This window comes from Crinia signifera, chromosome 8 (assembly GCF_055691185.1).
Source record: "Crinia signifera chromosome 8, ASM5569118v1, whole genome shotgun sequence".
Taxonomy (NCBI): domain Eukaryota; kingdom Metazoa; phylum Chordata; class Amphibia; order Anura; family Myobatrachidae; genus Crinia; species Crinia signifera.
The window spans coordinates 112,183,971-112,205,252 of record NC_139224.1 but is presented as its reverse complement, the minus strand read 5'-3'; the positions used below and the strand labels follow the sequence as shown (position 1 = coordinate 112,205,252).

Here is a 21,282-nt window from a genome sequence, read left to right as displayed (position 1 = left end):
AGAGATACTGTAGGTAGATATTTAATTTTCCAAGAATAATTCAGAGCACCACATGTAAAATCTATACAACAAAATAATTGAGATTAAACTAGCAATGACTGATGAAGGGGGCAATTACCCTAATTAAAACATCATTAACTTGCAATTCAAAATTTTCTTATTAACAAATATATCACTGTATCTTATCACTGTATCATATGTATCACTGTAATATCACTGTATCATATATATCACTGTAATATCACTGTATCTTATCACTGTATCATATGTATCACTGTAATATCACTGTGTCATATATATCACTGTATCTTATCACTGTATCATATCACTTTATATCACTGTGTCATACTGTATATATGATCACTGTATTATATCACTGTATTATATCATGGAAATGTGCTGTTCCTGGGATTTAGCAGCCATGGAATAGAAACACTTGTGTGCTGGGTGCTGCAAGAGTCTGATAGCAGGGGGGACAGGAGCTAATGAATGGGGCTATTGATGCACATGGACACCAGCCATTATGGATGACTGCTTTAACCCTTGCACTGCTTGCATTACACAGAGCTGGCACATTCCTGTACCGGATAATACGTGCAATAATAACCCAAACATTCAATATAGGCACTGCAGGTATGGCAGGTATTGCTGCACACCCCACTAGGCACTACTGCAGAACCTCACTGAGCTTGGACCAAGCTATTACCAGGTGATGCCCATGCTGCCAGTTCTGGTCACTAATCCCGCATATCTGTCATAGTGCCCGCCCGTTACCTGCCCACGAAGTTCTCCAGCACCGAGCTCTTCCCCGCACTCTGCCCGCCCACCACTGCTATCTGCGGCAGCTCCAGGTGGCAGCTCTGCCCGATGGCGCTAAAGGCGTCCTGCAGCCGGTTCACCAGCGGGATGAGCTTCTCCATATCCCGGTTCCCCGCCATTACTGCTGTCCCCGGGCGCTGCTGGCTGTGGTGACAGGAAATGCGCCCGGTGCTGCTGCTGGGGGGGCGCGGTGCTAGGCTACTGGTGCTGGGGGGCGCGATGCCAGGCTACTGCTGACCCGTCAGTGCTGGCAGCCCACGCCCTCCGGCACTATACTGGTTATGCTGGCCATCGTTGAATGAGAACCTCCATCGATGACAAGACTATTCGACATCGGTATAAATTATCGATGGTCGATAGCCTAAGCCAACCCTTCACAGGCTAGTAGTGAATATTCCCTTCCCCGCAGTGAGTGACGTTGTGTGCACCTGCTGCGGCAGACACACTCCTCCTCGGCTCTATCACATTCTATATCATTCCAGTTATAACCACAGAGCACTTTATGGGGAACATGCCCTGAGCCCTCAGCTCCATAGAGTGATTCTACTTCTACTGTATATATGTATACAGGTGGTGGAAGTGGAAGAGCAGGCTCTGTAGCTGGCTTTAAGTCTGCTAAAAAAAAAAAACTTGTTTGGTTTCACCAAGTAGTTTTATTTAGGAGACATATGTAAGTGGCGGTACAAATAAAGAGACAAAACTATGACTCTCCAGGGGGAAAAGGTATGCAGTCTATAATTCATCATTCATACTATCGACATCAGAATGTTGACACCATGAAGGTCAATAAATGGAAAATGTCAACATTAGGTCTAGGGGTTAGGGTTAATCTTAACTTAGTGTCCTCTCATTAATATCGACATGGTGATGTTGACAATCTCACAATTACAACATTCTCATGTCGACATACTATAATATACCAAACCTGTGTAAAAAGGCTTTACTATGAAACTTCCTCATTGGGATCAATTAACACGGTCTCTGTTTTAGATCTTTAGTTGCTTTCAATGACTGAGGTAGACTGAAAAGTTATTGTCATAGACCCCACATCTCAGCAGAAAAAAAAGTGTCCCATACACCATCAAATAATTCAATCAATTGATGACTGGATAGGGGGAGTTTGGTACATTACAATACATTGGACAATCCCAATTCACTGATTCTGACTTAAAAATTGATCGTAATTGGTGAGGGTGATCGTAATTGGTGAGGGGTAAATTTACTAAGGCTTATAAAAATGAAAAGACGTTAGGTTGCCCAAAGCAACCAATCACATTCTGTCTATCATTTACTAGGATGCAACAGAAAAATGATTTACAGGATCTGATTGCTATGGGCAACATTGCATCTTTTCATTTTTAGCAGATTTAGTAAATTTACCACATAGTATTTTGCCAGTTCCCCGCAAAATCACAGATTAACAGTGTTCAATGTTCAGCAAATGAGAACACCGGATCAGATCAGCATCAGAAAATTGGGGAGACCCAATACAAATTGGGGAATCCCAATTCATATTTATGGACTGCATTACTCCTAACAGACTAAACAATTTCTGAAACAAAGTGATGCTTCATCAGATCTTAAAAACGGTTATTTAATGTACCAAAGGGTGTATGGAGCATCCCATTTCACAGAATGTTACAGCACATTGTAATGCAGGATAATTCAGACCCTGTGGGTTTTCTATTACTTGATATACAAATTTTTGAAGACTTTAATATTTTTTGTGCCCTAATTATGTTGGTTACTGTCATGGTTCTTATTCTGATTGATCCACTCTGAAGGCTAGATAAGTTTCTTATTGCAAACTAGACCTGACCTTTCAGGGTCCTAAAACCTGGTGACAAATTTACAGAATTCATTCCACCATTCAAATAATGTTTTCCAGAATTAACAGTTTTCCGCTTTGCCATTAGCTTTTTATTAGAGTACCTCTTGCCCACATACACAATATTATTTCAGATCACACCGATGTCCCTTTTTATTTGCATTATGTATGCTTCAGTCTGGCCCCTGGTCATGACATCTTCCCGATCTGAAGAACTTCTGTTCTGTCTGCTAGTCAGACATTGTTGACTATAACCTTTAACTTTTTGGTACCCGCCCCTTCTTTTATGGGGACAGGGCTAATGCTGTAATGAGGGGGCAGGTCATGTCTTACCAAGCATGATGGATAGTTTATTGTGATAAATACCACACTTCACATTCTGTAATACAATCCTATTGCTTCACATTCTGTAATACAATCGATATTGCTCTGTGACATTATCATCAGATTAATCGTGACGATTATAATGCTAATCGTCAGCTTTTAAATGTTTGTTTTTGTTTTGATGACTCCTGTATAAACGCCATCTAGATTTTGGACATTGCGATGCGAATAAGAGGCATTATCAGACAAAAGATGCCAGAACCTGTCAAATCACTCACCCCAGGCTACTCCTGCTGCCCAATGCATTGATGCAAGATATACAGTAGAAGTACACATTTTTAGATGTAGGGGCATAACCAGAAATTTGTACTGAAGGAGCCCCTGTAACTCTGCTTAAGAAATACCTCTCCACATAACAGCGCCCTGGTTTATTTTCTGAATCATCATAGATCCCTAATTCATATGTCATATTGAAGGTCTACTAGCATAGGCGAATCTATAAATTTGGTAATGGGTTGTCCCAGATCATAGAAACATAGATATTGACGGCAGATAAGAACGACTTGGCCCATCTGGTCTGACACTTTTTTAAACATGTTACCTCAAACCATATTTGATCCTTATTTTTTGTAAGGATAGCAATATGAAAAAAAATGGATGTGTTGCTAGAGCTCGGCGCAACCCCTTTCATTAAGATGTTTCAGACAACTTGAATTTTTAACAAGAATATATTGGTGTGAACATTAAAAAAGATTAAAAAAGATAAATAAAGACAATATACTTTGTCCTCACCAAAGTATATTGTCTTTATCTTTTTTTAAATCTTTTTTAATGTTCACACCAATAAATTCTTGTTAAAAATTCAAGTTGTCTGAAACATCTTAATGAAAGGGGTTGCGCCGAGCTCTAGCAACACATCCATTTTTTTTCAATTGTACATTTGAAGGTGGTGTACCTTCTATTGTTGCAAGAGCTGGCCGCACCATTATTTCATTGAATTGCGCTCACCGGAATCACAAAATCTGTCCCCACAAAGGATAGCAATATACCAGTGGCGTAGCTTGGTTTGGGCCCCCCCCCCCATCACCGCAGGCTTACCTGTCTGCGTGTCCCGGCTCCCCTCCTGGCTTCAATTAATAATTCTATGCAGACGGACCATGATAAAATGGCCGCCCCCATACCGCAGACAGTTTCAGAAACCTGTCTGCTTTATGGGGCGGCCATTTTATCGTGATCCGTCTCCATAGAATTGATTAAAGCCAGGAGGGGAGCCGGGACACGCAGACAGGTAAGCCTGCAGGGGATAGGGGGCGGGGGCATTATTTTGCACCGCAGCCCCCCCCCGGCGCCCCCACATGCACAGCGCCCCCCCGCGACCGGAGGGGGCTGCGGTGCTATAGTTACGCCCCTGCAATATACCTATCCCAAGCATGTTTAAATTGTAATACTGTATTCAGTTCAAACACTGAAGCAAGTTGGGCCTTTGCACGGCAAAGAGGGCGTGGCCTTAGGGAAAATGAGCCATGTCCTCACAAGAAGGGGAGTGGTATTACACATTAGACCACACACCGTAATGCCCATTGCAAATGATGCCTCACACCGTTGATGCCAATACATATTATGCCATCCCATATAAGTGCCACTTACCCACATGATTCATTCTCAATGCCAGGGGCTTAATTTTCGATACCAAGGGGATCTCATGCTCATTGCCACTGGCGATTACATGCTTGGGTACTTATGTAATAGCTTAGTGGGCGATTCGGCGTAAGACAATTGCATTGCATGTGATTTTTTGCATGCAATGCGATTTTCCTATGTAATTTATTCACTGCTCTCCGGCCTTGGGCGGTGCGATGAGATCGCATCACACCTCTCGCAAATTCGCATGCGATTTTATAAGGTGCGATGCTATTTAATGCAGTATACACTTGTATGACAGATTTAGGCCCCCCCACCCCGAAGCGTGGCAAGTGCAGCGAGCCCCATGGGGGCTGGCGGAACATGTCCTCCCGACCTTTTCATACCCCCACTATCCACGTCAGTGTGGAGTTGATTTTAAATAGTGGGTCGAGCGCAGCAAGCCACCGAGCTTGAAGCGTGGCAAGCAGAGAGTGGGGACGCGAATTACGTTACATGTATTCCGCGGAGCTCGCCACACTGTATAAAATCAACTCCACACCGACGTTGATAGTGGGGGTATGAAAAGGTCGGAAGGACGCGTTCCGCTGCACTCGCCACGCTTCGAGGTGGCGTGGATAGTAGGGGATGCCTAAATCCCATTGTACGTCATACAAGTGCATAGTACATTAAATGGCATCGCACCCGATTTTGCAGGAGGTGCGATGCAATCTCATCGCACCGCACAAGGCCAGAGAGCAGTGAATAAATTACATAGAAAAATCGCATCGCATGGCATGCAAAAAAATCGCATGCGATGCAATTTCACTATGGTGCCATACGTATGCAAATTGGGCGCCCGGCTAATACATACGTACCCATGCTTGTTGATACAGGGGATAACATGCATGAATGGAAGCGATGGGGAGGGTGCACCAAGATAGCAATCATCAGTCAAGAGGAAGGCGAGGGGAAGGAGAGGGGCATTTGCATGGGCTAACCCCAGCAGGAGTGGAGAGAAAGAGCAGGTAGCGGGTGCTGGGGGGCCGCGGGCTCCCACATAGCGAGGTGGGGTTCTCCAAGGCCGCGGGAGTGATGCGGCGCCGGGAGCCACCACAGAGCTGAGCGGCCATCCAGGTGGATAAATCAAGACCCCAGCTCTATTAATGATGTAAGCCACAACCAGGTAAATGGTCTCCCGGCTCTGCGGCAAGCGTCATGGGGGGGGGGGGGGGGGGGGAGTGGCAATGATCATTAGGGCAGCGGGCAGCTATTAGGATTTTAAAATAATGTCCGGCTTCCGAATGGCTGAGATAGAGCACTCTAAGCCAATCTCAGCCATTCAGAAGCCAGAAAATCATGAAACATTTTAAAATTCTAATAGCCGCCGCTACCCGTCCGCTGCACTGATGATCACCGCCACTAAACCCAGGCCGCCGCCAGCACCACTGCTCTGATCACCGCCGCACCGCTCTGTCCTCACCGCCCCCGCCGGGTCAGACGTCATCATACATGCTGCACGTCCGACCTACCGATCTGGTCCGATGCGCACGGGGCCACACATCGGATCAAATGTCACAAACATGCTATTTTGGGCACGCTTTATCGGCCCAAGTGCCGAAATCAGACCAAAATCACATAGTGTATGGGCATTAGTGATCTTTTTCAGAACTATGCCCTAATGAACTTTAAAAAGCACCAATCATAAAATACAATAAAATAACATCAAGCTCAGTTTAGACAATGTTATTTTGTGGTAATACATCATTCATTTCCCAAGAAACTCATCCTTTAAAACATTAAAGCAGTTATAATATACAAAGCTACACTTTCATGGCACTGAAGTCAAAAAACACATCAATGGATTTTGATATATAGAACTATGCATATAAATAACAAACATTACAGGTTTCTTTTATTTGGTACGTAAATTACTTTCCATGACACGTGTTGCTGTCTTTCTGTAATAAAAATTATCTCCAGTATTTATTAAAGTCCAGTATTTTTTTTTTTTTTTGTTAAGGCCACGGAGGAGTCTGTACAGATGCAATGTCAAACTATATGCATCGATTTAAACATGTCCGCCAAAACATAGCTTTCATCCCAGAGGATCCCAGGTCTTTTGATCTGCTTCTCTAAGCTCCTTGCAGACTCCTTTAAATCCACAAGGCTATGTCTCAGGTCAGGGCTACAGCGACAAAACAGGATCTCGTTGACTTCATCCTCAATCTTTTGCGTGTAAATTAAAGGGAATACCTCATGAATATCATTTATAACCTTTCCCTTCAGCACAGGGTCACGACACACCAAGTTCAGAATAAACACCCCTGGACGAACAAAGAGAATGAAAAAAAACATGCTTTATTAAACGTCGTAAAAGAAAAAGATGAGTGGTCTATCTGTGGACTACAAGTAGACCCATATTAAGACTTCAAAAAAAAAAAAAGGGGGGGGGGGGAATGTCGGAAATATCAGCAGTTTCACTTATAATACCTCAAATTCACATTAGACCTACAGTATGCAATGCTTTTCTTTTCTTTCCAACTTCCAGAAACATTCCAAAAAGTTGGAAAAGTGAATCATCAAATCAACATATTTTAGACGGAAACAGATGCCAGTTCGAAAATTTAGCAGCCCTTGCCACCAATGCATATTCGAGTTTTTAAAGAGCTGGATCTGCAGCGGTGAGGGCCACGATTGAATAGGTCCTAGGAGGTGAAGATTAGCGCAACCTCACATAAAAAGCCGCCTGAAGAACTATGAGATTGCTATTAGGTCATAAGAAATATGAATTTATAATTGTTGGGTTTAATTTAGTGTAGCTGCTATGTATATTTGTAAGCTATCTGCTCTGCTCGTTATTGAATCATTTTAGGTTATCCAGAGTCCGCACAGTGAGGTGTAGTACTAATTTTGGCCAGATATTAAAGATATACATTTAGAAACATAGAAACATAGAATTTGACGGCTGATAAGAACCATTTGGCCCATCTAGTCTGCCCCTTTTTTTTAACCCGCCAGGTAATCTCAACCCTTTTTAATCCTTATTTCTTTGTAAGGATATTCATATGCCTATCCCAAGCATGTTTAAATTGTTCTACTGTCTTAGCCTCTACCACCTCTGATGGGAGGCTATTCGAGGTGGTAGAGGCTAAGACAGTACAATTGGCCAGTAAGGTGAAGTGCAGCCTGAGAAGTGAAGAATGGACACTATTTGGAGTTATGCCGTCCATACACGGTACGAAGCAAATCATATCTATTCAAAATGCATGCGATAGGTTAAAGCAGCTTGTGGTTTTGAACTAGATGAGATGCGATCTAGTCAAAAAAAATAGGTGCTGCACACACTTTATGTACCTTGCGATATGATGTACGTGGGAGCGTGCATCGCATTTCAAGGTAAAATAGCACCATGTGTGGGCACCTTTAAAATGGGTGGCAAAGCCAATTGCACTAAGGGAAAAGGAGAGTTAAAAGGACAGAGAAAGAATCATGACCTTGAAATATGACGGTTTTACAAATAAGAGCCAATGAATGACAAATTTAACATAAAGGCGAGAATGTGTAATAGTTGATAGAGGTCAATATTCTCCAGAGGCGCCAAACAGAGGTGAAAACACTTATGAAGAAAGCGGGTCAGGGTACAGTGGCAGCATTAGGGAGGCGATTCACGTAATAGGCCGAGGGTACAGAGTCAAGGGCAGTAGTAAGCAAATTTAGGGAGAGGGAGAGAGAGCTTGGTCAGGGCAGGGGAGGGTAGTTATAAGAAAGGGAAGGTTATATAATATAGAGAGGAGGAGAACAGAAAGTGATAAGGGGGAATTGTTGGAGATACAGTATAGAGATTAGGAAAGACATGGCCACGTGAGTGATGTATAATGTACAGGGGCAAGATGCTGACAGAGAGAGGCTTTTTAATTCTGCCCCAGTGCAGTGCAACACAATTCTTCCATGGAGCAAAACTGCACATTCTAGACAGAATGAGGCAGATGTATTAAGCCTGGAGAAGAGATAAACTGGAGATAAAGTAGAAGGAGATAACGGACCAGCCAATCAGCTGTGTTTAAAATATGACAGTTGGGAGTTGATTGGCTGGTGCGTTATCTCTTTCCAATTTATCTCCAGTTTATCTCTTCGCCAGTCTTAATACATCTGCCCCATTGACTCCTAACTAGTAGTCAGCCCCATTACATGGGTCATACCTGGAGGAAAAATATAGAAACTGTGCCATAACTAGTGTTCATTCTAGCACCCGCTATCTTTGAAAACCCATCCTCCTCCGTGCCTGGGGTGTCGCTGTCTTCTGTAGTGCTTCTAGCATAGTGTAGTCTGTATATCAGCACTGATATGCAAACCAGACCTGCGATAGAAGCGCTACAGCAGACAGCGACACCCCAGGCAGGGAAGAGAAACTGCATGGGTTTTAAAAGATGGCGGGTGCTAGAATGAACACTAATAACCATAATAATATGTATGCACAGGCATCACAAGGAGACAGGGTAATGCCCCAGTTGGAACTTTAAAGGTGCCCATACACGTACCAATTACCCGGTACTTTTTGTGCTAAAATAGCATCGCATCCACAACAATGCTATTTTAGCACAAGAAGTACCGGGTAATCAGTACGTGTATGGGCACCTTAACTGCTGCAGACTGTCCCATCCGCACCTGTGAACCAGCTGCTGTGGATAAGTTACGGTAAACAATGTGGGTTTTTTTTTTTTTAAGTGGTGACATCGCTCCAATCTCCTTGCAGGTGTACGGTCTGAACTCCTGATGACAGCCATCAACATCTTTACGCCCCTGTTTTATGCCACATTAAACAAATCATTGTGCCACAACTAAAAATTACCCCAAAGTAAATGGTGTCTGGGTGGAGTGAAGAAGTGACATCTGAAAAGTAACAAGAGAACCACAGCGACAGACATTAGTCTCCTTACCGTCAGCCTTAAGGATCTTCTGGACATTTTGAAGAAATGTTTTCTGTACAAATGCTGGGGGCGGGCAGCTCATGCCAAAGCTCAGGTCCTTGCTGTCCACATCGAACATCACTACATCATAAGAAGCACTTCCTAGGAAGAAGGGCAATACATTTAGAAATCAAGTTTAGGCTCAAACATGAACTGTAATATAAAATCCACAGTACTTGTTTAGTTTCATGGCGGCTGATATATTGGATGCGATATTGGCCGATATATCGGCCAATCCGATGCGATTTTTTATCTGTTCATAACCCCACTATCCACTACGCATGGAGTTTATTTTTTATAGTGTGGGGAGCGCAGTAAATCGCCACGATTCGGGCTCGGTTGTTCGCTGCGCTCGTCACACTATATAAAATCAACTCCATGCATAGTGGATAGTGGGGTTATGAACTGGTAAAAAAAAAAAAATCGCATCGGAACGGCCGATATATCAGCCAATATATCGGCCGCGTGAAACTAAACAAGTACCAAATTCACAGATCCGAGTGGACAGAAAAAATTGCTTTTTTTATTTTTATTTTACACACATCCTATCGAAGATGTAGGCATCCATAAATGTTATATTGTTATATAGTGCCCGAGTTACATACTTTACAAATATACATGAAAGTGACCGATGATTTAGATACCGTGCATGCATCCAAGGCGTACTGTGCATTTGTTCCAAGTTTTACTATGCACGAACACAGAACAAATGTCAGAACAATGGGCCTTATTCTAGTTTACTCTTTCTGACAAAATCCTTCTTAGATGGACAAAACCATGTGCACTACAGGTGGGGCAGATTTAACATGTGCAGAGAGAATTAGATTTGGGTGGGGTTTTACTTCAAAGTGAGAGCTTTATTGCAGTGTAAAAATAAAGCAGTCAGTATTAACCCTGCACAGAAACAAAATAACTCACCCAAATCTAATTCTCTCTGTCCATCTAAGAAGGATTTTGTCAGAAAGAGTGAGCGGGCGTTCCTGGGAGGGGTGGCTAGGCAGAGACAGCAAGATGAATAATCACATACTCCATACTCAGACAGAGAGCCTGTACATGTTGAATGGCAAGTTTGATGGTGCATCTTCAGAGGGATTTGCGCAGCCGCAAGATGCTACAAGTAATAGTTTTGCTGCTCACAAAACTTTGCAAGGCATTAGCAGAAAGACACGGATGCGCAATTAACAAAAGATGCAGCTGTGGCTTCATGTGACTCATGCATTATTGTAACAAAGGATAGAAAAGGTCTGCACCGGGACACACTTGCAGTAGCTGTAATGTAATGCACCAGAACACATATTTCCCTGTATGTATGCTTGTAAAATGATGCAGTAAAATAAAACTCACCTTTGTCTGCCAGATCATTTATATGAACTAGGCCATCAGCAAGGTGGACCTTCAATCGCTCATCTTTTAAGAAACCAAACCAGCGGCATGCCACATCCAATACAGATGGGTCAATCTCAACAGCTTCAACTTGTGAGCCAGGAAAATAGTCATGTATAAAGAGTGATAAACTGCCACCACCCAGCCCTACTATCAAAACGGATATGTGGTGATCTGTAAGAGAACATAGTCATGTGCTCAACATCAATAATAGTAATTAGAACTCCATAACAGACATATATACACTATTTTGCTAACATGGAAGCAGTGTCAGTAATTTATATAAAGAAGACCGTACTGCCTGGTACATAGTAAAGGTGGCCATACATCTGAAAGACCGGTCTTAACAATCATAATTGTGTCCAATTTCCCTTCAATTCCCCAGCAGTCCTTGGTGAATTTTGCACACACAATGTACTCACAATCTGTCATACAATCTAGCTGCCGCATGATTGAAGTTTCATATAAATAGGGGGCTGGCCCAAAAATTCTTTTTTTTTTTTTTTTAATTTACAGGTTGCCAGCAACTACCAATCTGCTCACATCCATTGTGTTAGGCCATTATTAAATAGCCCGAATGCAGCAATCCTCTGAAAACTGTTTTCAGAGTAGTGACAGATTTGTGCAAAAGGACGCCACTGCTTTTTTCAGCCGCCCGCCCATCTGCCGCTTGGAAAATTCTGCGGCTCCCAGCATCTTCACTGTCACGGGCTGCCTGGAAGCTGCACTCTCCTCTGCTAGAGAGGGAGGGAGTGTCACATGACTCTGGTTGTATGAGCCATCTAAAATTCCAACTCCCAATTCCAACTGATTTGATGTGCAGCCTGTCAGATCAGAGGACCAATCCTCCAATCTCCCGGGGCCGGAATTGTATGATTGTGTGCACACAATCTGCATACAATCCATTGAGATTATATGATTGGGTGCAATGTCTTTCTGATTTATGGCCACCATTAGATACATGATGAACTTTGTCCTCAGCCAATTCAAATTGTATTTAGGGTACTTGTTTCCTAGCACGGCGCCCATCGCATCGCATTCCATAAGCCTTACAATGGTATGCGATGGCACCAGATGTCATACAATTTAAAATCGTATACCATCGAATTGTATGCCATATACAATGGTATACGATTTTAAATTGTATAAGCACCCTAATGGGTGTTTTCAATGTTAAAATGGCCCCCTATAAGATTATTAATTGTATAAGCACCATAATGGTTGCTTACAATGTTAAAAGCACCCCCACGCCACCCCCAGTATCAACGCCAACCCAAAGCGTGGCGAGCGCTGCGAGGGGTGGCGGTAATCGTCCTCCAACCTTTTCATACCCCCACTATCCACGTCCCCTCACAGGGCTTGCTTTGGGCTCGGTGGCTCGCTGCACTCGACACACTAACTAAAATCAACTCCACGCCGACGTGGATAGTGTGGGTATGAAAAAGGTCAGAGGACGCGTACCGCCGCCGCTCGCCACGCTTCGGGATGGCGTTCATAGTGGGGGTGGCGTCGGGGTGCATTTAACATTGTAAACACCCATTAGGGTGCTTATACAAATAAAAATCATATAAGGGGCCAAAATCGCATTGCATCGCATGCGGCTATATGGCATGCGATGCAATGCAAAAGATGCCATACGACAGAAAATCGTGGGCACCTTGCTAGGAAACAAGTACAGTATTTAGTTACAATACACAAAGGCTCCGATGAGGACTGGAACATATGCCTTTTTTTGTACGATAAATGATTATATAATCTGTGTATAGCCACATATAAAGCCATACGTCTACATTTGGATTAAGAATTAATACTTGCCAATAAAGAGGCAGAAATCCAAATGCAGACTCAGTATATTAGGTATGTGAACAGAGGAAGATCTGCGTAGAAACCAGTATAAGCCTGTCAGTAGCCTTATTACTTGCCGTGGGCTACTGCAAATAGATGCTGACGATCAACAGCAATAGCTAACTGATTGGCAGCATACAAATTCACTGCTGTTGGGTGCTTTTGTCACTGATCGAATTAATTTTCTGTGCATAGTAAAAGAATAAAAAAAAAGTTAATATTTTTTACTTTCCTGCTTTCATTTATACACGTGAGGCAATACTATAGAGGCTCCAAACATAACCCTCAGAGCAGCACAACAGTCCAAGTTTTAAGGAAAATTCATGATGAAGCAAAGTCTGTTAGAGCAAAATGACTGAGGAACCAAATAAGCCACCTGTGCTCAGAAAACCTGATCTGTTAAGCTGCCTCGGGAACAGCGTTCGGGAACCACCGCTACAGAGGTTTTTTATTATTATTGAAATCATCACTAGCGGCAAATTAGTTTTACACTATTAAAATTAATGTGCTGTTCTCATACATCAGACGATATTCAGGATTATTTCTAACCGGATGCCTGTCTGATATAAACCTGGCTCATATGCTACTGCTGAAGAGTTTAAATAAATAGTACGAGGGAACCATGAGAGAAGCTTGATTTTCACATACAGATAACTATAATGTAGGAGAGTCTTCTTATAATTCACACAAACATCACTCCTTGCAAGCAACTTGCTCTAAGGGTTTGTGCGCTATGAAATGTGCGGCGGTACCTGGCAATGCTCCTGGGTTGGAAAGTAGTGCTAGTCCTGAAATCATTACTTTATGATGCTCACAGCACAAGTAGCTCTTGTCAATCACAGGTGTGCTTGAAGGCTCCACTTTGTCTTCTTGCTTTTGTGGCTGTTTCTTCCTATCTCTTTTCTTCTTTTTCTGTCCTAGTATAAAAATTAAACTAACTTACAAAGTGTCCATGAGGGGATTCAATTGGAAAAAAAAAAGGATTTGTTAATTTTAAAACACATAGCACAAAACTATGGTACACACAGATTCTGAATAAACGGTGTTGAACATGTATAAATCATTATTTTTAAAAATGGAAAAATTAGTTCTACAACCCCGCCCTACCTGTTTTGTCGACTTTCATAATAAAAACATGTATAATGTCAACAGTTACATATCATTGACACCTACTTTTCCGCCTAATCCAAATACACAACACCAATGTCAACACCTTATGTTTAGCCTAACCCTTAAAAATTGAAAGGTCAACTGGAAATTCATTGTGGATGTTTCAAATGTCAATATTTTAACCAGGGCTGGCCAAACAGGTCCTCGAGATCTACCAACAGTCACCGTTTTCCAAATCACCTAGCTGGTGCACTAACGGTCACATTATCAATATGCTACATTCATTCCTACTATACATCCACAGGTTACCTGAAAAACCATGAACTGTTGGTAATCCTGAAGGACAGGTTTGGCCACCCCTAGTTTAAACCATGTTGAGAGTTGACATTGATGCCAGATACCCTTACTAGCTTTCTGAAAGTGTAATTTGTATATGTGATGAACGTATAGAACATTAGTCAACTAAACTACAAACCCCATGCATGGTATTTCAAGTGCAATCTTTCATCTTGTACAGCTTCCTTCAATTGGCTTACATCCAGTGCCTGCTTTTTATTTGTGCACTTGTTTTTATATACAAATTATGTTTGTAACTGTTTTGTTACGTCACTTTAAATGTTTATATATATTTACACACACCCAGACACATGTCCCGCCTCTTGGCTCTTACCACTATGTGTGGTACTTGGCAGAAGTCTGGCCTCGGACTGTACTACATTTTGGTTACTGAGGAATATGAGACGCCTGAAGTAGCTGGTCCCATCTCCACGTACATCCTCTACCACGTATTCCCCACTCAGCTCACTTCTGCCACGATTTTGGATTGTACGAGTCCCTATGTCTCCACCGGCTGACAGAAATGGAATCTGTGGAAACACAATTCTGCATCTTAATATGCTTATAAAACATGATCAGAAAATCTTGGGCCTGATCAAGGCACTGGCAATATGGTCCTGCATCGTCACAAGCAGAACGGCTACAGAGGTCAAGTGATTAACAGTCTGCAGCTATTTGGGAGCAAGGAGGGGGTAGCAACAGCCACCATTTCTTAAAATAGGGACAGGTCATTTCTGTATTGGGTGAGTTGCGAGGCCAGGAACTATGTTGGAAGACTGATTTCCTTGCCTCTTGGTAAGAACTACGGCAATTATCTTACATGACCCCATAGTAACGTAGCTGGCCAGTGGTGTTGCAGATGATCAGATGCTACAGCCTTGGATCCAGCACCAGATCAAAAATGCAAACAGGGGGCATCTAGCTCTAATCAGCTCCTAACAGTCATTTTCTCAAACACAGCCTGTACCACGACAGTAGAATATTGGCTGGTACTTTATCTCTGTCCAAGGCTTCATAAATCATGTGATGTTAGTTGCCAGCCCCAAGCAGGCATTGGCACACTTGCATGTGCAGGAGAACGCCCAGAGTTGTTATGGGTGCGCCCATAATATGCTGGGTGCTCCCCCAGCTCCAGACCCCTACCCTGCCCCCATTTCTCCCACTATGGAGTGAACGCCCCGGTGAGTGTAAAATTCAAAGGCATTCGCTCAGGGGGTTTGTGTATGCACAAGCCCCAACCATCGATGACGGGGACGAAATCGGCCCATTACGAACCACAACGTCCAGTCTGAGACTGGAATAGTATTTACATTTCCAACTTACCTGCTTGTTATTTGGTAACCCAGGGGGTGCTAGTTCTAGAACTTTGGCAGACAACTCTGACTGAATATCCTCCATGCTGTCATATTGTTGGTCTCTATGCAGGGCCACAATTATTAGACGACGGAACCCAACACTTCCTGCCAGCTGCCTCCGTCCTGGCTCTGACCCAAAAAGCCACTCTGTTTCTCTGCCTTGTGGGACTGAGAAATGGAATGACAATGTTACATAGAAAATAAGAAGAAGAAATGACAACAGGTTATTCTGGCAAGAAGAGATTTTACAAAATGTATCATTTTATGGTCATGTAACTCATTGGAATGGTTTATTGCAAGATGCATTCCATGTATGCAAGTAACATAACTGGTAATGCAATATTTACTCAGGTGTTAAAGGTAGAACACTGGACTACCAGTTTTCAAAGCAGTGTACTATATACAGACACATCCAGAGTCCTGTTGGAGAAATAGTGCTATATAAATAAAACGGATTATTATTCACCTCCATGTGCCTAACCAAATCTATATAGTGCATTTATTATATTGGTATTATAATGCCAATCATCCAAACTTATTGAGAGCTAGGCTACTTAAGATAATAAGTTTGAGATAAATGGATATGTATTAGACTATGTACAGAATTATTATTTTTTTTAAACAATGCAAGATCATTTCTATGGGGCAACATACGGTCACACATAGAATTATTGGATAATTAGTGGTTCCGACAATTGGTATTCTGCGATGTTTGTTCATATCTATTAGATGTATTTATCATCTTCTCTTAAGGGGGTATTCAATGTGTAGGTCACGGCGGTCGAGCTTTCTCGACCGCCGTGACCTTGTCCCATTCTCTGTCAGCTCGACCGAGAACATGCACGCGGGATTCACTGTCCCGTCTGCAGTGGGACGAGAAGGGGGTGTGGCCGGGAAGAGGCGAGCTGCAGCCCCACTTCCCGGCAGAACAAGCCTGACTGCTTGTGAAGTCAGGCTCTTTCTGCCGAGAAACCCTGCTCAATGCGGTCGGGGAAGACAGCATTGACTAGGGCCCGGCGGCCAGCTCCCCGTGGGGAGATGGTCGCCAGTGATTGAATACCCCCTTAGGCTTTTTAGTCATGTATAAAATATAATTAGTCCAGCTTCCATCCCCCTAGGATATAACACAAAGTCATTCACTCTATTTAATACATTATGATCAAGGGAAGTGCCTAGTGTTACATTCCAAGGGGTAAATTTACTAAGATGGGAGTTCTATAGAGGATGGGATGTTTCTCATAGCAACCAATAGGATTCTATTATCTTTTAGAAGGTGCTAAATAAATCAGATGGATAGGATGTTGCTAATAGTAACCAATCTTTAATAGCACTCCCATCTTAGGAAATGTACCCCTACTGCTCTAGAAAAGACATTTGTGTGACAAAGAGAAACCACACAAGGACAAAAGACATATGATAAGAACAGGAATGTATTAAGTAAACGCTGCAAGTTAAATGTCACGTCCGTAAATGAAGATTTGTGCAGCTGGAAAGCGCCTCCAATTACTAAAGTTCTAAACTAAAGCTGGGTACATATTAAGCCAGAGGTGGGGAACCTCAGCCTGTCTGAGTGGCCCTTCCACCAGCCCGGCGGCTTTGCCGGGAGTCAAGTACAGGGAAATTCTCGCAAGAGGTTGGTAGTTCTCGCGAGATTCCCCTTAATCAACAGCAGCTGGGGACTGTCAGTACTATTCAGCGGCAGCCACCGGAGCGTGGAACGGCTGCAGCAGGACAATTTGTAAGAGAAATCTTTACATATGACCCCCGAAGGATTTTTTTCCCCATACAAATGGCCCTTGGCACAAAAAAGGTTCCCCACCCCTGCACTAAGCAATGTGTATACCTGGTGATATTGGTGGCCTTGGGGACCCGGAGCAGTGCCGTCATCAGCAAGTGCATACACACCCAATGATGCTGGCGGGAGTATGCGACGGTGGGGGAGTGGGGGCACTCATTAACAATGCGCTGGACCTAATCTACACCTGATCACTGTTGTGAGAATTAGCAGCACCCAGAGTTTAGGTAGAAGCCTCCCCATTAGCATGAAATCCCACCATGTGAATTAATGTGCCCAAATGCAAATAATTTGCATGGCTAGCAACGGCGTCGCAGACTAGCGAATATGTCCAAAACCATTTTGTAAGACAGTCACCACTCATCACAAGCACTGCGAAGACCCAGACTTACTTGGTGGCTGCAATGAATACAGGCATATCGGGGCCGGATTAGAAGTCTCAGACCCTTCCCTAAAATACCTTGGGCACATCTGCGTATTCCTAGGCACGCCTAGAGTTTTTCTTAGCACTCCCACTAAACGGCTAGTTAACACCCCCAGGAGCCTACCACCTGTCAATCACCTTGCAAATGGCTAGCGAAGGCGAAAAGTAGCAGGATTTCCTCACTGGCAGCGTCGTGCATTGCAGACCCAACGCATGCACAGTGTATCGCTAATTGCCCGCTGTGCAAATTCGCACAACAGCAATCAGGTCTGAATTAAGCGAACTACCCAATATATTGATCAATATCTCTCTTAAGGGGGAAATGAGTGATATTGTTTAGAATATCAATCAGTATGTATGGGGCTTCAGAAAGGAGGGACCTTGCCACTAACATGCAGGAAAGTACTTGTGTAATATCTGGGCGCCCGATTTTTTCATTATATTGCATCGCATGCAATATAGTGGTATACAATTCATGCGATGCGATTTTTCATTGTAAAGACCAGATTTTGGTACTTATGTAATATCTGGGCTCCCGTTTTTCTTATGAGACCGCATCCCCTCGCCACGCTTCGGGCACGGTGGCTCGCTGCGCTCGCCACACTATATAAAATCAACTCCATGCGTAATTGGATAGTAGGGGTATGAAAAAATTAGGTGCATTTAACATGGGAGCCCAGATAATACATAAGTACCCAGATTTTTAATTGTATAGTCACCCATGGGTGATTTCATACCCCCATTATCCAACGAGCGAGCCCGAAGCGTGGCGTGCGCAGCGTACCCCGCGAGAGGACGCAGAATACATGTAAAGTAATCCGCTGCGCACGCCACGCTTCGGTGGCTCGCCACACTATATAAAATCAACTCCATGCGTAGTTGGATAGTGGGGGTATGAAATCACCCATGGGTGACTATACAATTAAAAATCTGGGCTTTACAATGAAAAATCGCATTGCATCTCATGCCTTAAGTAGTGACATGCAATGAAAAAAATCGGGCGCCCAGATAATACACAAGTACCTGCAGGAATTCTTAAGCAAAACAGAAGATACTCACTGATGAATATAGCAAAGTGATTGGAGTGAGAAAGTCGAATAGTTGGACAGTCAACCACATAAAATGTGTAACGGGTTTTTCCAGTGTCTCCTTCACACAAGTCTAGTGACACCTCCTGAGAAGTCTGGTTCTTGTTCAGGCGATTTCGCATTATAGCATAACATTGTCTTTCCTTAACAGCTTCCATTAGTTCATCAGTACTTCCGCAACGTACAGGCTTTACACCCTCTTCATCCGGCATCATCTCTAAGACCTGGGGGAAACCTGGCATATCCCGGACTTTGGTCATCACAAACACAAACACTGGCAAGGGAAACTGGCTGCCAGACTCCTTACCGCTGCCTTCTGAGACCTGGTGAACCCGGACCATCCACCCACCTTGCGAAAATTGTGACACCAGCTTCTCCAACACGTGAGCCTGGGCCAGGGAGACACAAAGGTAACGTCCACCAACCTGCAGGACACGGCCAATTTCAACTAATAGCTTCCTAGCCATTTCCAGAGTATCTTTTTCTGTATCAGTTAATATTGCATCAAATGTCCCCTTATCTAGCACAGCCTGAAAGTGAGAATCGGGAAATGTAGTCTGTGTAGCATCCATCAGTTGGTATGTCATGTTGGACCGTCGCTTAGCATTGCGTTCATTCATCTGACGAATGACAACCTCGCTCACATCAATATTCGTAAGATTTTGGCATCCAGCATCATAGAGCCGTTCACTCAGTTCAGAGTTACCACATCCCACCACCAACACCTGCAACAACCACCCAAAAATTCAAAAAAAGAGAAGGGACAATATTAAAAGGATAGTGTTCATTCTAGTACCCGCTATCTTTGAAAACCCATGCAGCTCCTCTTCCCTGCCTGCAGTAGTGCTTCTAGCACAGTGTGGTCTGTATATCAGCACTGATATGCAAACCAGACCTGTGCTAGAAACACCACAGCAGAAAGCGACACCCCAGGCAGGGAAGAGGAACTAAAAAAGAGGGGGTGGTTGACTGCGCTGAATTGTAGAGGGATGGATATTTTACAAAAGATGATTCAGAATAGCATAAACATAAACATAAACATAAACAAAAAGGTCAGGTGTGTGGTAAAAAAAGATAAGACAATTTATTGTAACTTTTTCACATAAATATAAAAAATATCAAAATAAAACAACAATAAAAATAGTTAAAATAGACACTGATCATATAGTCACCCTTAGACGGTAGGACAGTTCGGTCCAGTTGGCGGATCTTGATTTTTTTTAAAAAAATTGTGAGATTGGATGGATGTGTCCACACCTGGAGATTTTTGTAGAAATTGCACGATTGGATGGTTATGTCCACACCTGGAGATGTCGTTTTTTCCGTGCTATATGTCGCAAAGTGAGGGGCCAGTTCACTTTGTAATGCAGGTATTGTAATCCATATTAATGGTACCAAAGATGGTAATGTGGTACTTGGGGGAACACTGGACCTCTGTGGACCCAGACGGGCTTGTTAAGGAGGTGGCGTGCCTCCAGATGGATCGAAGCCTCGGGTGGGGATATGGGTATCTCTGGTGTTCCGCTCACTGAGTTGTTAAGATGATGGAAGAAGGTTTTCCAGGAGTGGATTCTCCTAATAGAGGTGTGGTAACCAATAAGGAAGGACCGTGAGTGTCAAATTTTGAGGGGTGATCAGGTCATGCAGTGGCGCACCAACGCGTTTCGCTGCTCTCAGCAGCTTTTTCAAGGTGACTTACAATGGCTGTTGTCTGGGTTTATATACCCTGTATAATGAGTATGATCACACACACCTGACCATAATCGTTAACGAATAGAATTACCTTTGCGTTTAATATAATAATAACATTTTAAAAGGGGGAGACAGACCTATTTATAGCAGTTGTATAGATATAAGGAATAATTGTAATTACCTTTGTAGGCAGATGAAGAGAAAGAAAGTATCTCCAGTGCGGGGATCGTAAGAAACGGAAGTGTACAGTTATCTGTACTTCCGGTCTTTGGTACGCAAGCTACCGGAAACATCTCGGCGCTTGTTTGGTTGTGACGGGAATACGTCACCCTAGCTCCGTCCTCGACTTTGTCTTGAGGCGGAAGTGTGTTATGTGTGAACCGCAATACAATGCGGAAGTATTAGTTCATTTTGGAACGCATATTTGTTGTTGTATAAATTACGATCCCCGCATTGATTTTATTCTCTTTGGACAGGTGAAAATATTTCTCATAAATAAACATTTTTTAATAACATTCCAAAGATTCTCATTGGTTTGTATATATATATATATATATAAATGAATATACAAACCAATGAGAATCTTTGGAATGTTATTAAAAAATGTTTATTTATGAGAAATATTTTCACCTGTCCAAAGAGAATAAAATCAATGCGGGGATCGTAATTTATACAACAACAAATATGCGTTCC

The 21,282-nt window shown here is 43.0% G+C and overlaps 2 protein-coding genes across 8 annotated transcripts in view; both read right to left on the bottom strand.

Annotated features, from left to right (window-relative positions):
* Nucleotides 1-1,196, bottom strand: part of DNM3 (dynamin 3) — a 359,404-nt gene extending 358,208 nt beyond the window's left edge. For all 7 annotated transcript variants that reach the window (XM_083157019.1, XM_083157020.1, XM_083157022.1 and 4 more), the window contains exon 1: nucleotides 775-1,196. In XM_083157019.1, the coding sequence (XP_083013145.1) occupies nucleotides 775-938 (164 nt within the window). In that variant the 5' untranslated portion in view covers nucleotides 939-1,196. The remainder of the gene's footprint in view (nucleotides 1-774) is intronic.
* A 5,126-nt stretch (nucleotides 1,197-6,322) lies between these two features.
* METTL13 (methyltransferase 13, eEF1A N-terminus and K55) overlaps nucleotides 6,323-21,282 on the bottom strand; it is an 18,672-nt gene continuing 3,712 nt past the window's right edge. Inside the window, exons 3-9 of the mRNA XM_083157013.1 lie at nucleotides 18,869-19,622; nucleotides 15,559-15,758; nucleotides 14,570-14,765; nucleotides 13,542-13,706; nucleotides 10,906-11,118; nucleotides 9,532-9,663; nucleotides 6,323-6,918 (exon numbers count right to left, since the gene is read on the bottom strand). Of these exons, the coding sequence (XP_083013139.1) occupies nucleotides 6,644-6,918; nucleotides 9,532-9,663; nucleotides 10,906-11,118; nucleotides 13,542-13,706; nucleotides 14,570-14,765; nucleotides 15,559-15,758; nucleotides 18,869-19,622 (1,935 nt within the window). The 3' untranslated portion in view covers nucleotides 6,323-6,643. The remainder of the gene's footprint in view (nucleotides 6,919-9,531; nucleotides 9,664-10,905; nucleotides 11,119-13,541; nucleotides 13,707-14,569; nucleotides 14,766-15,558; nucleotides 15,759-18,868; nucleotides 19,623-21,282) is intronic.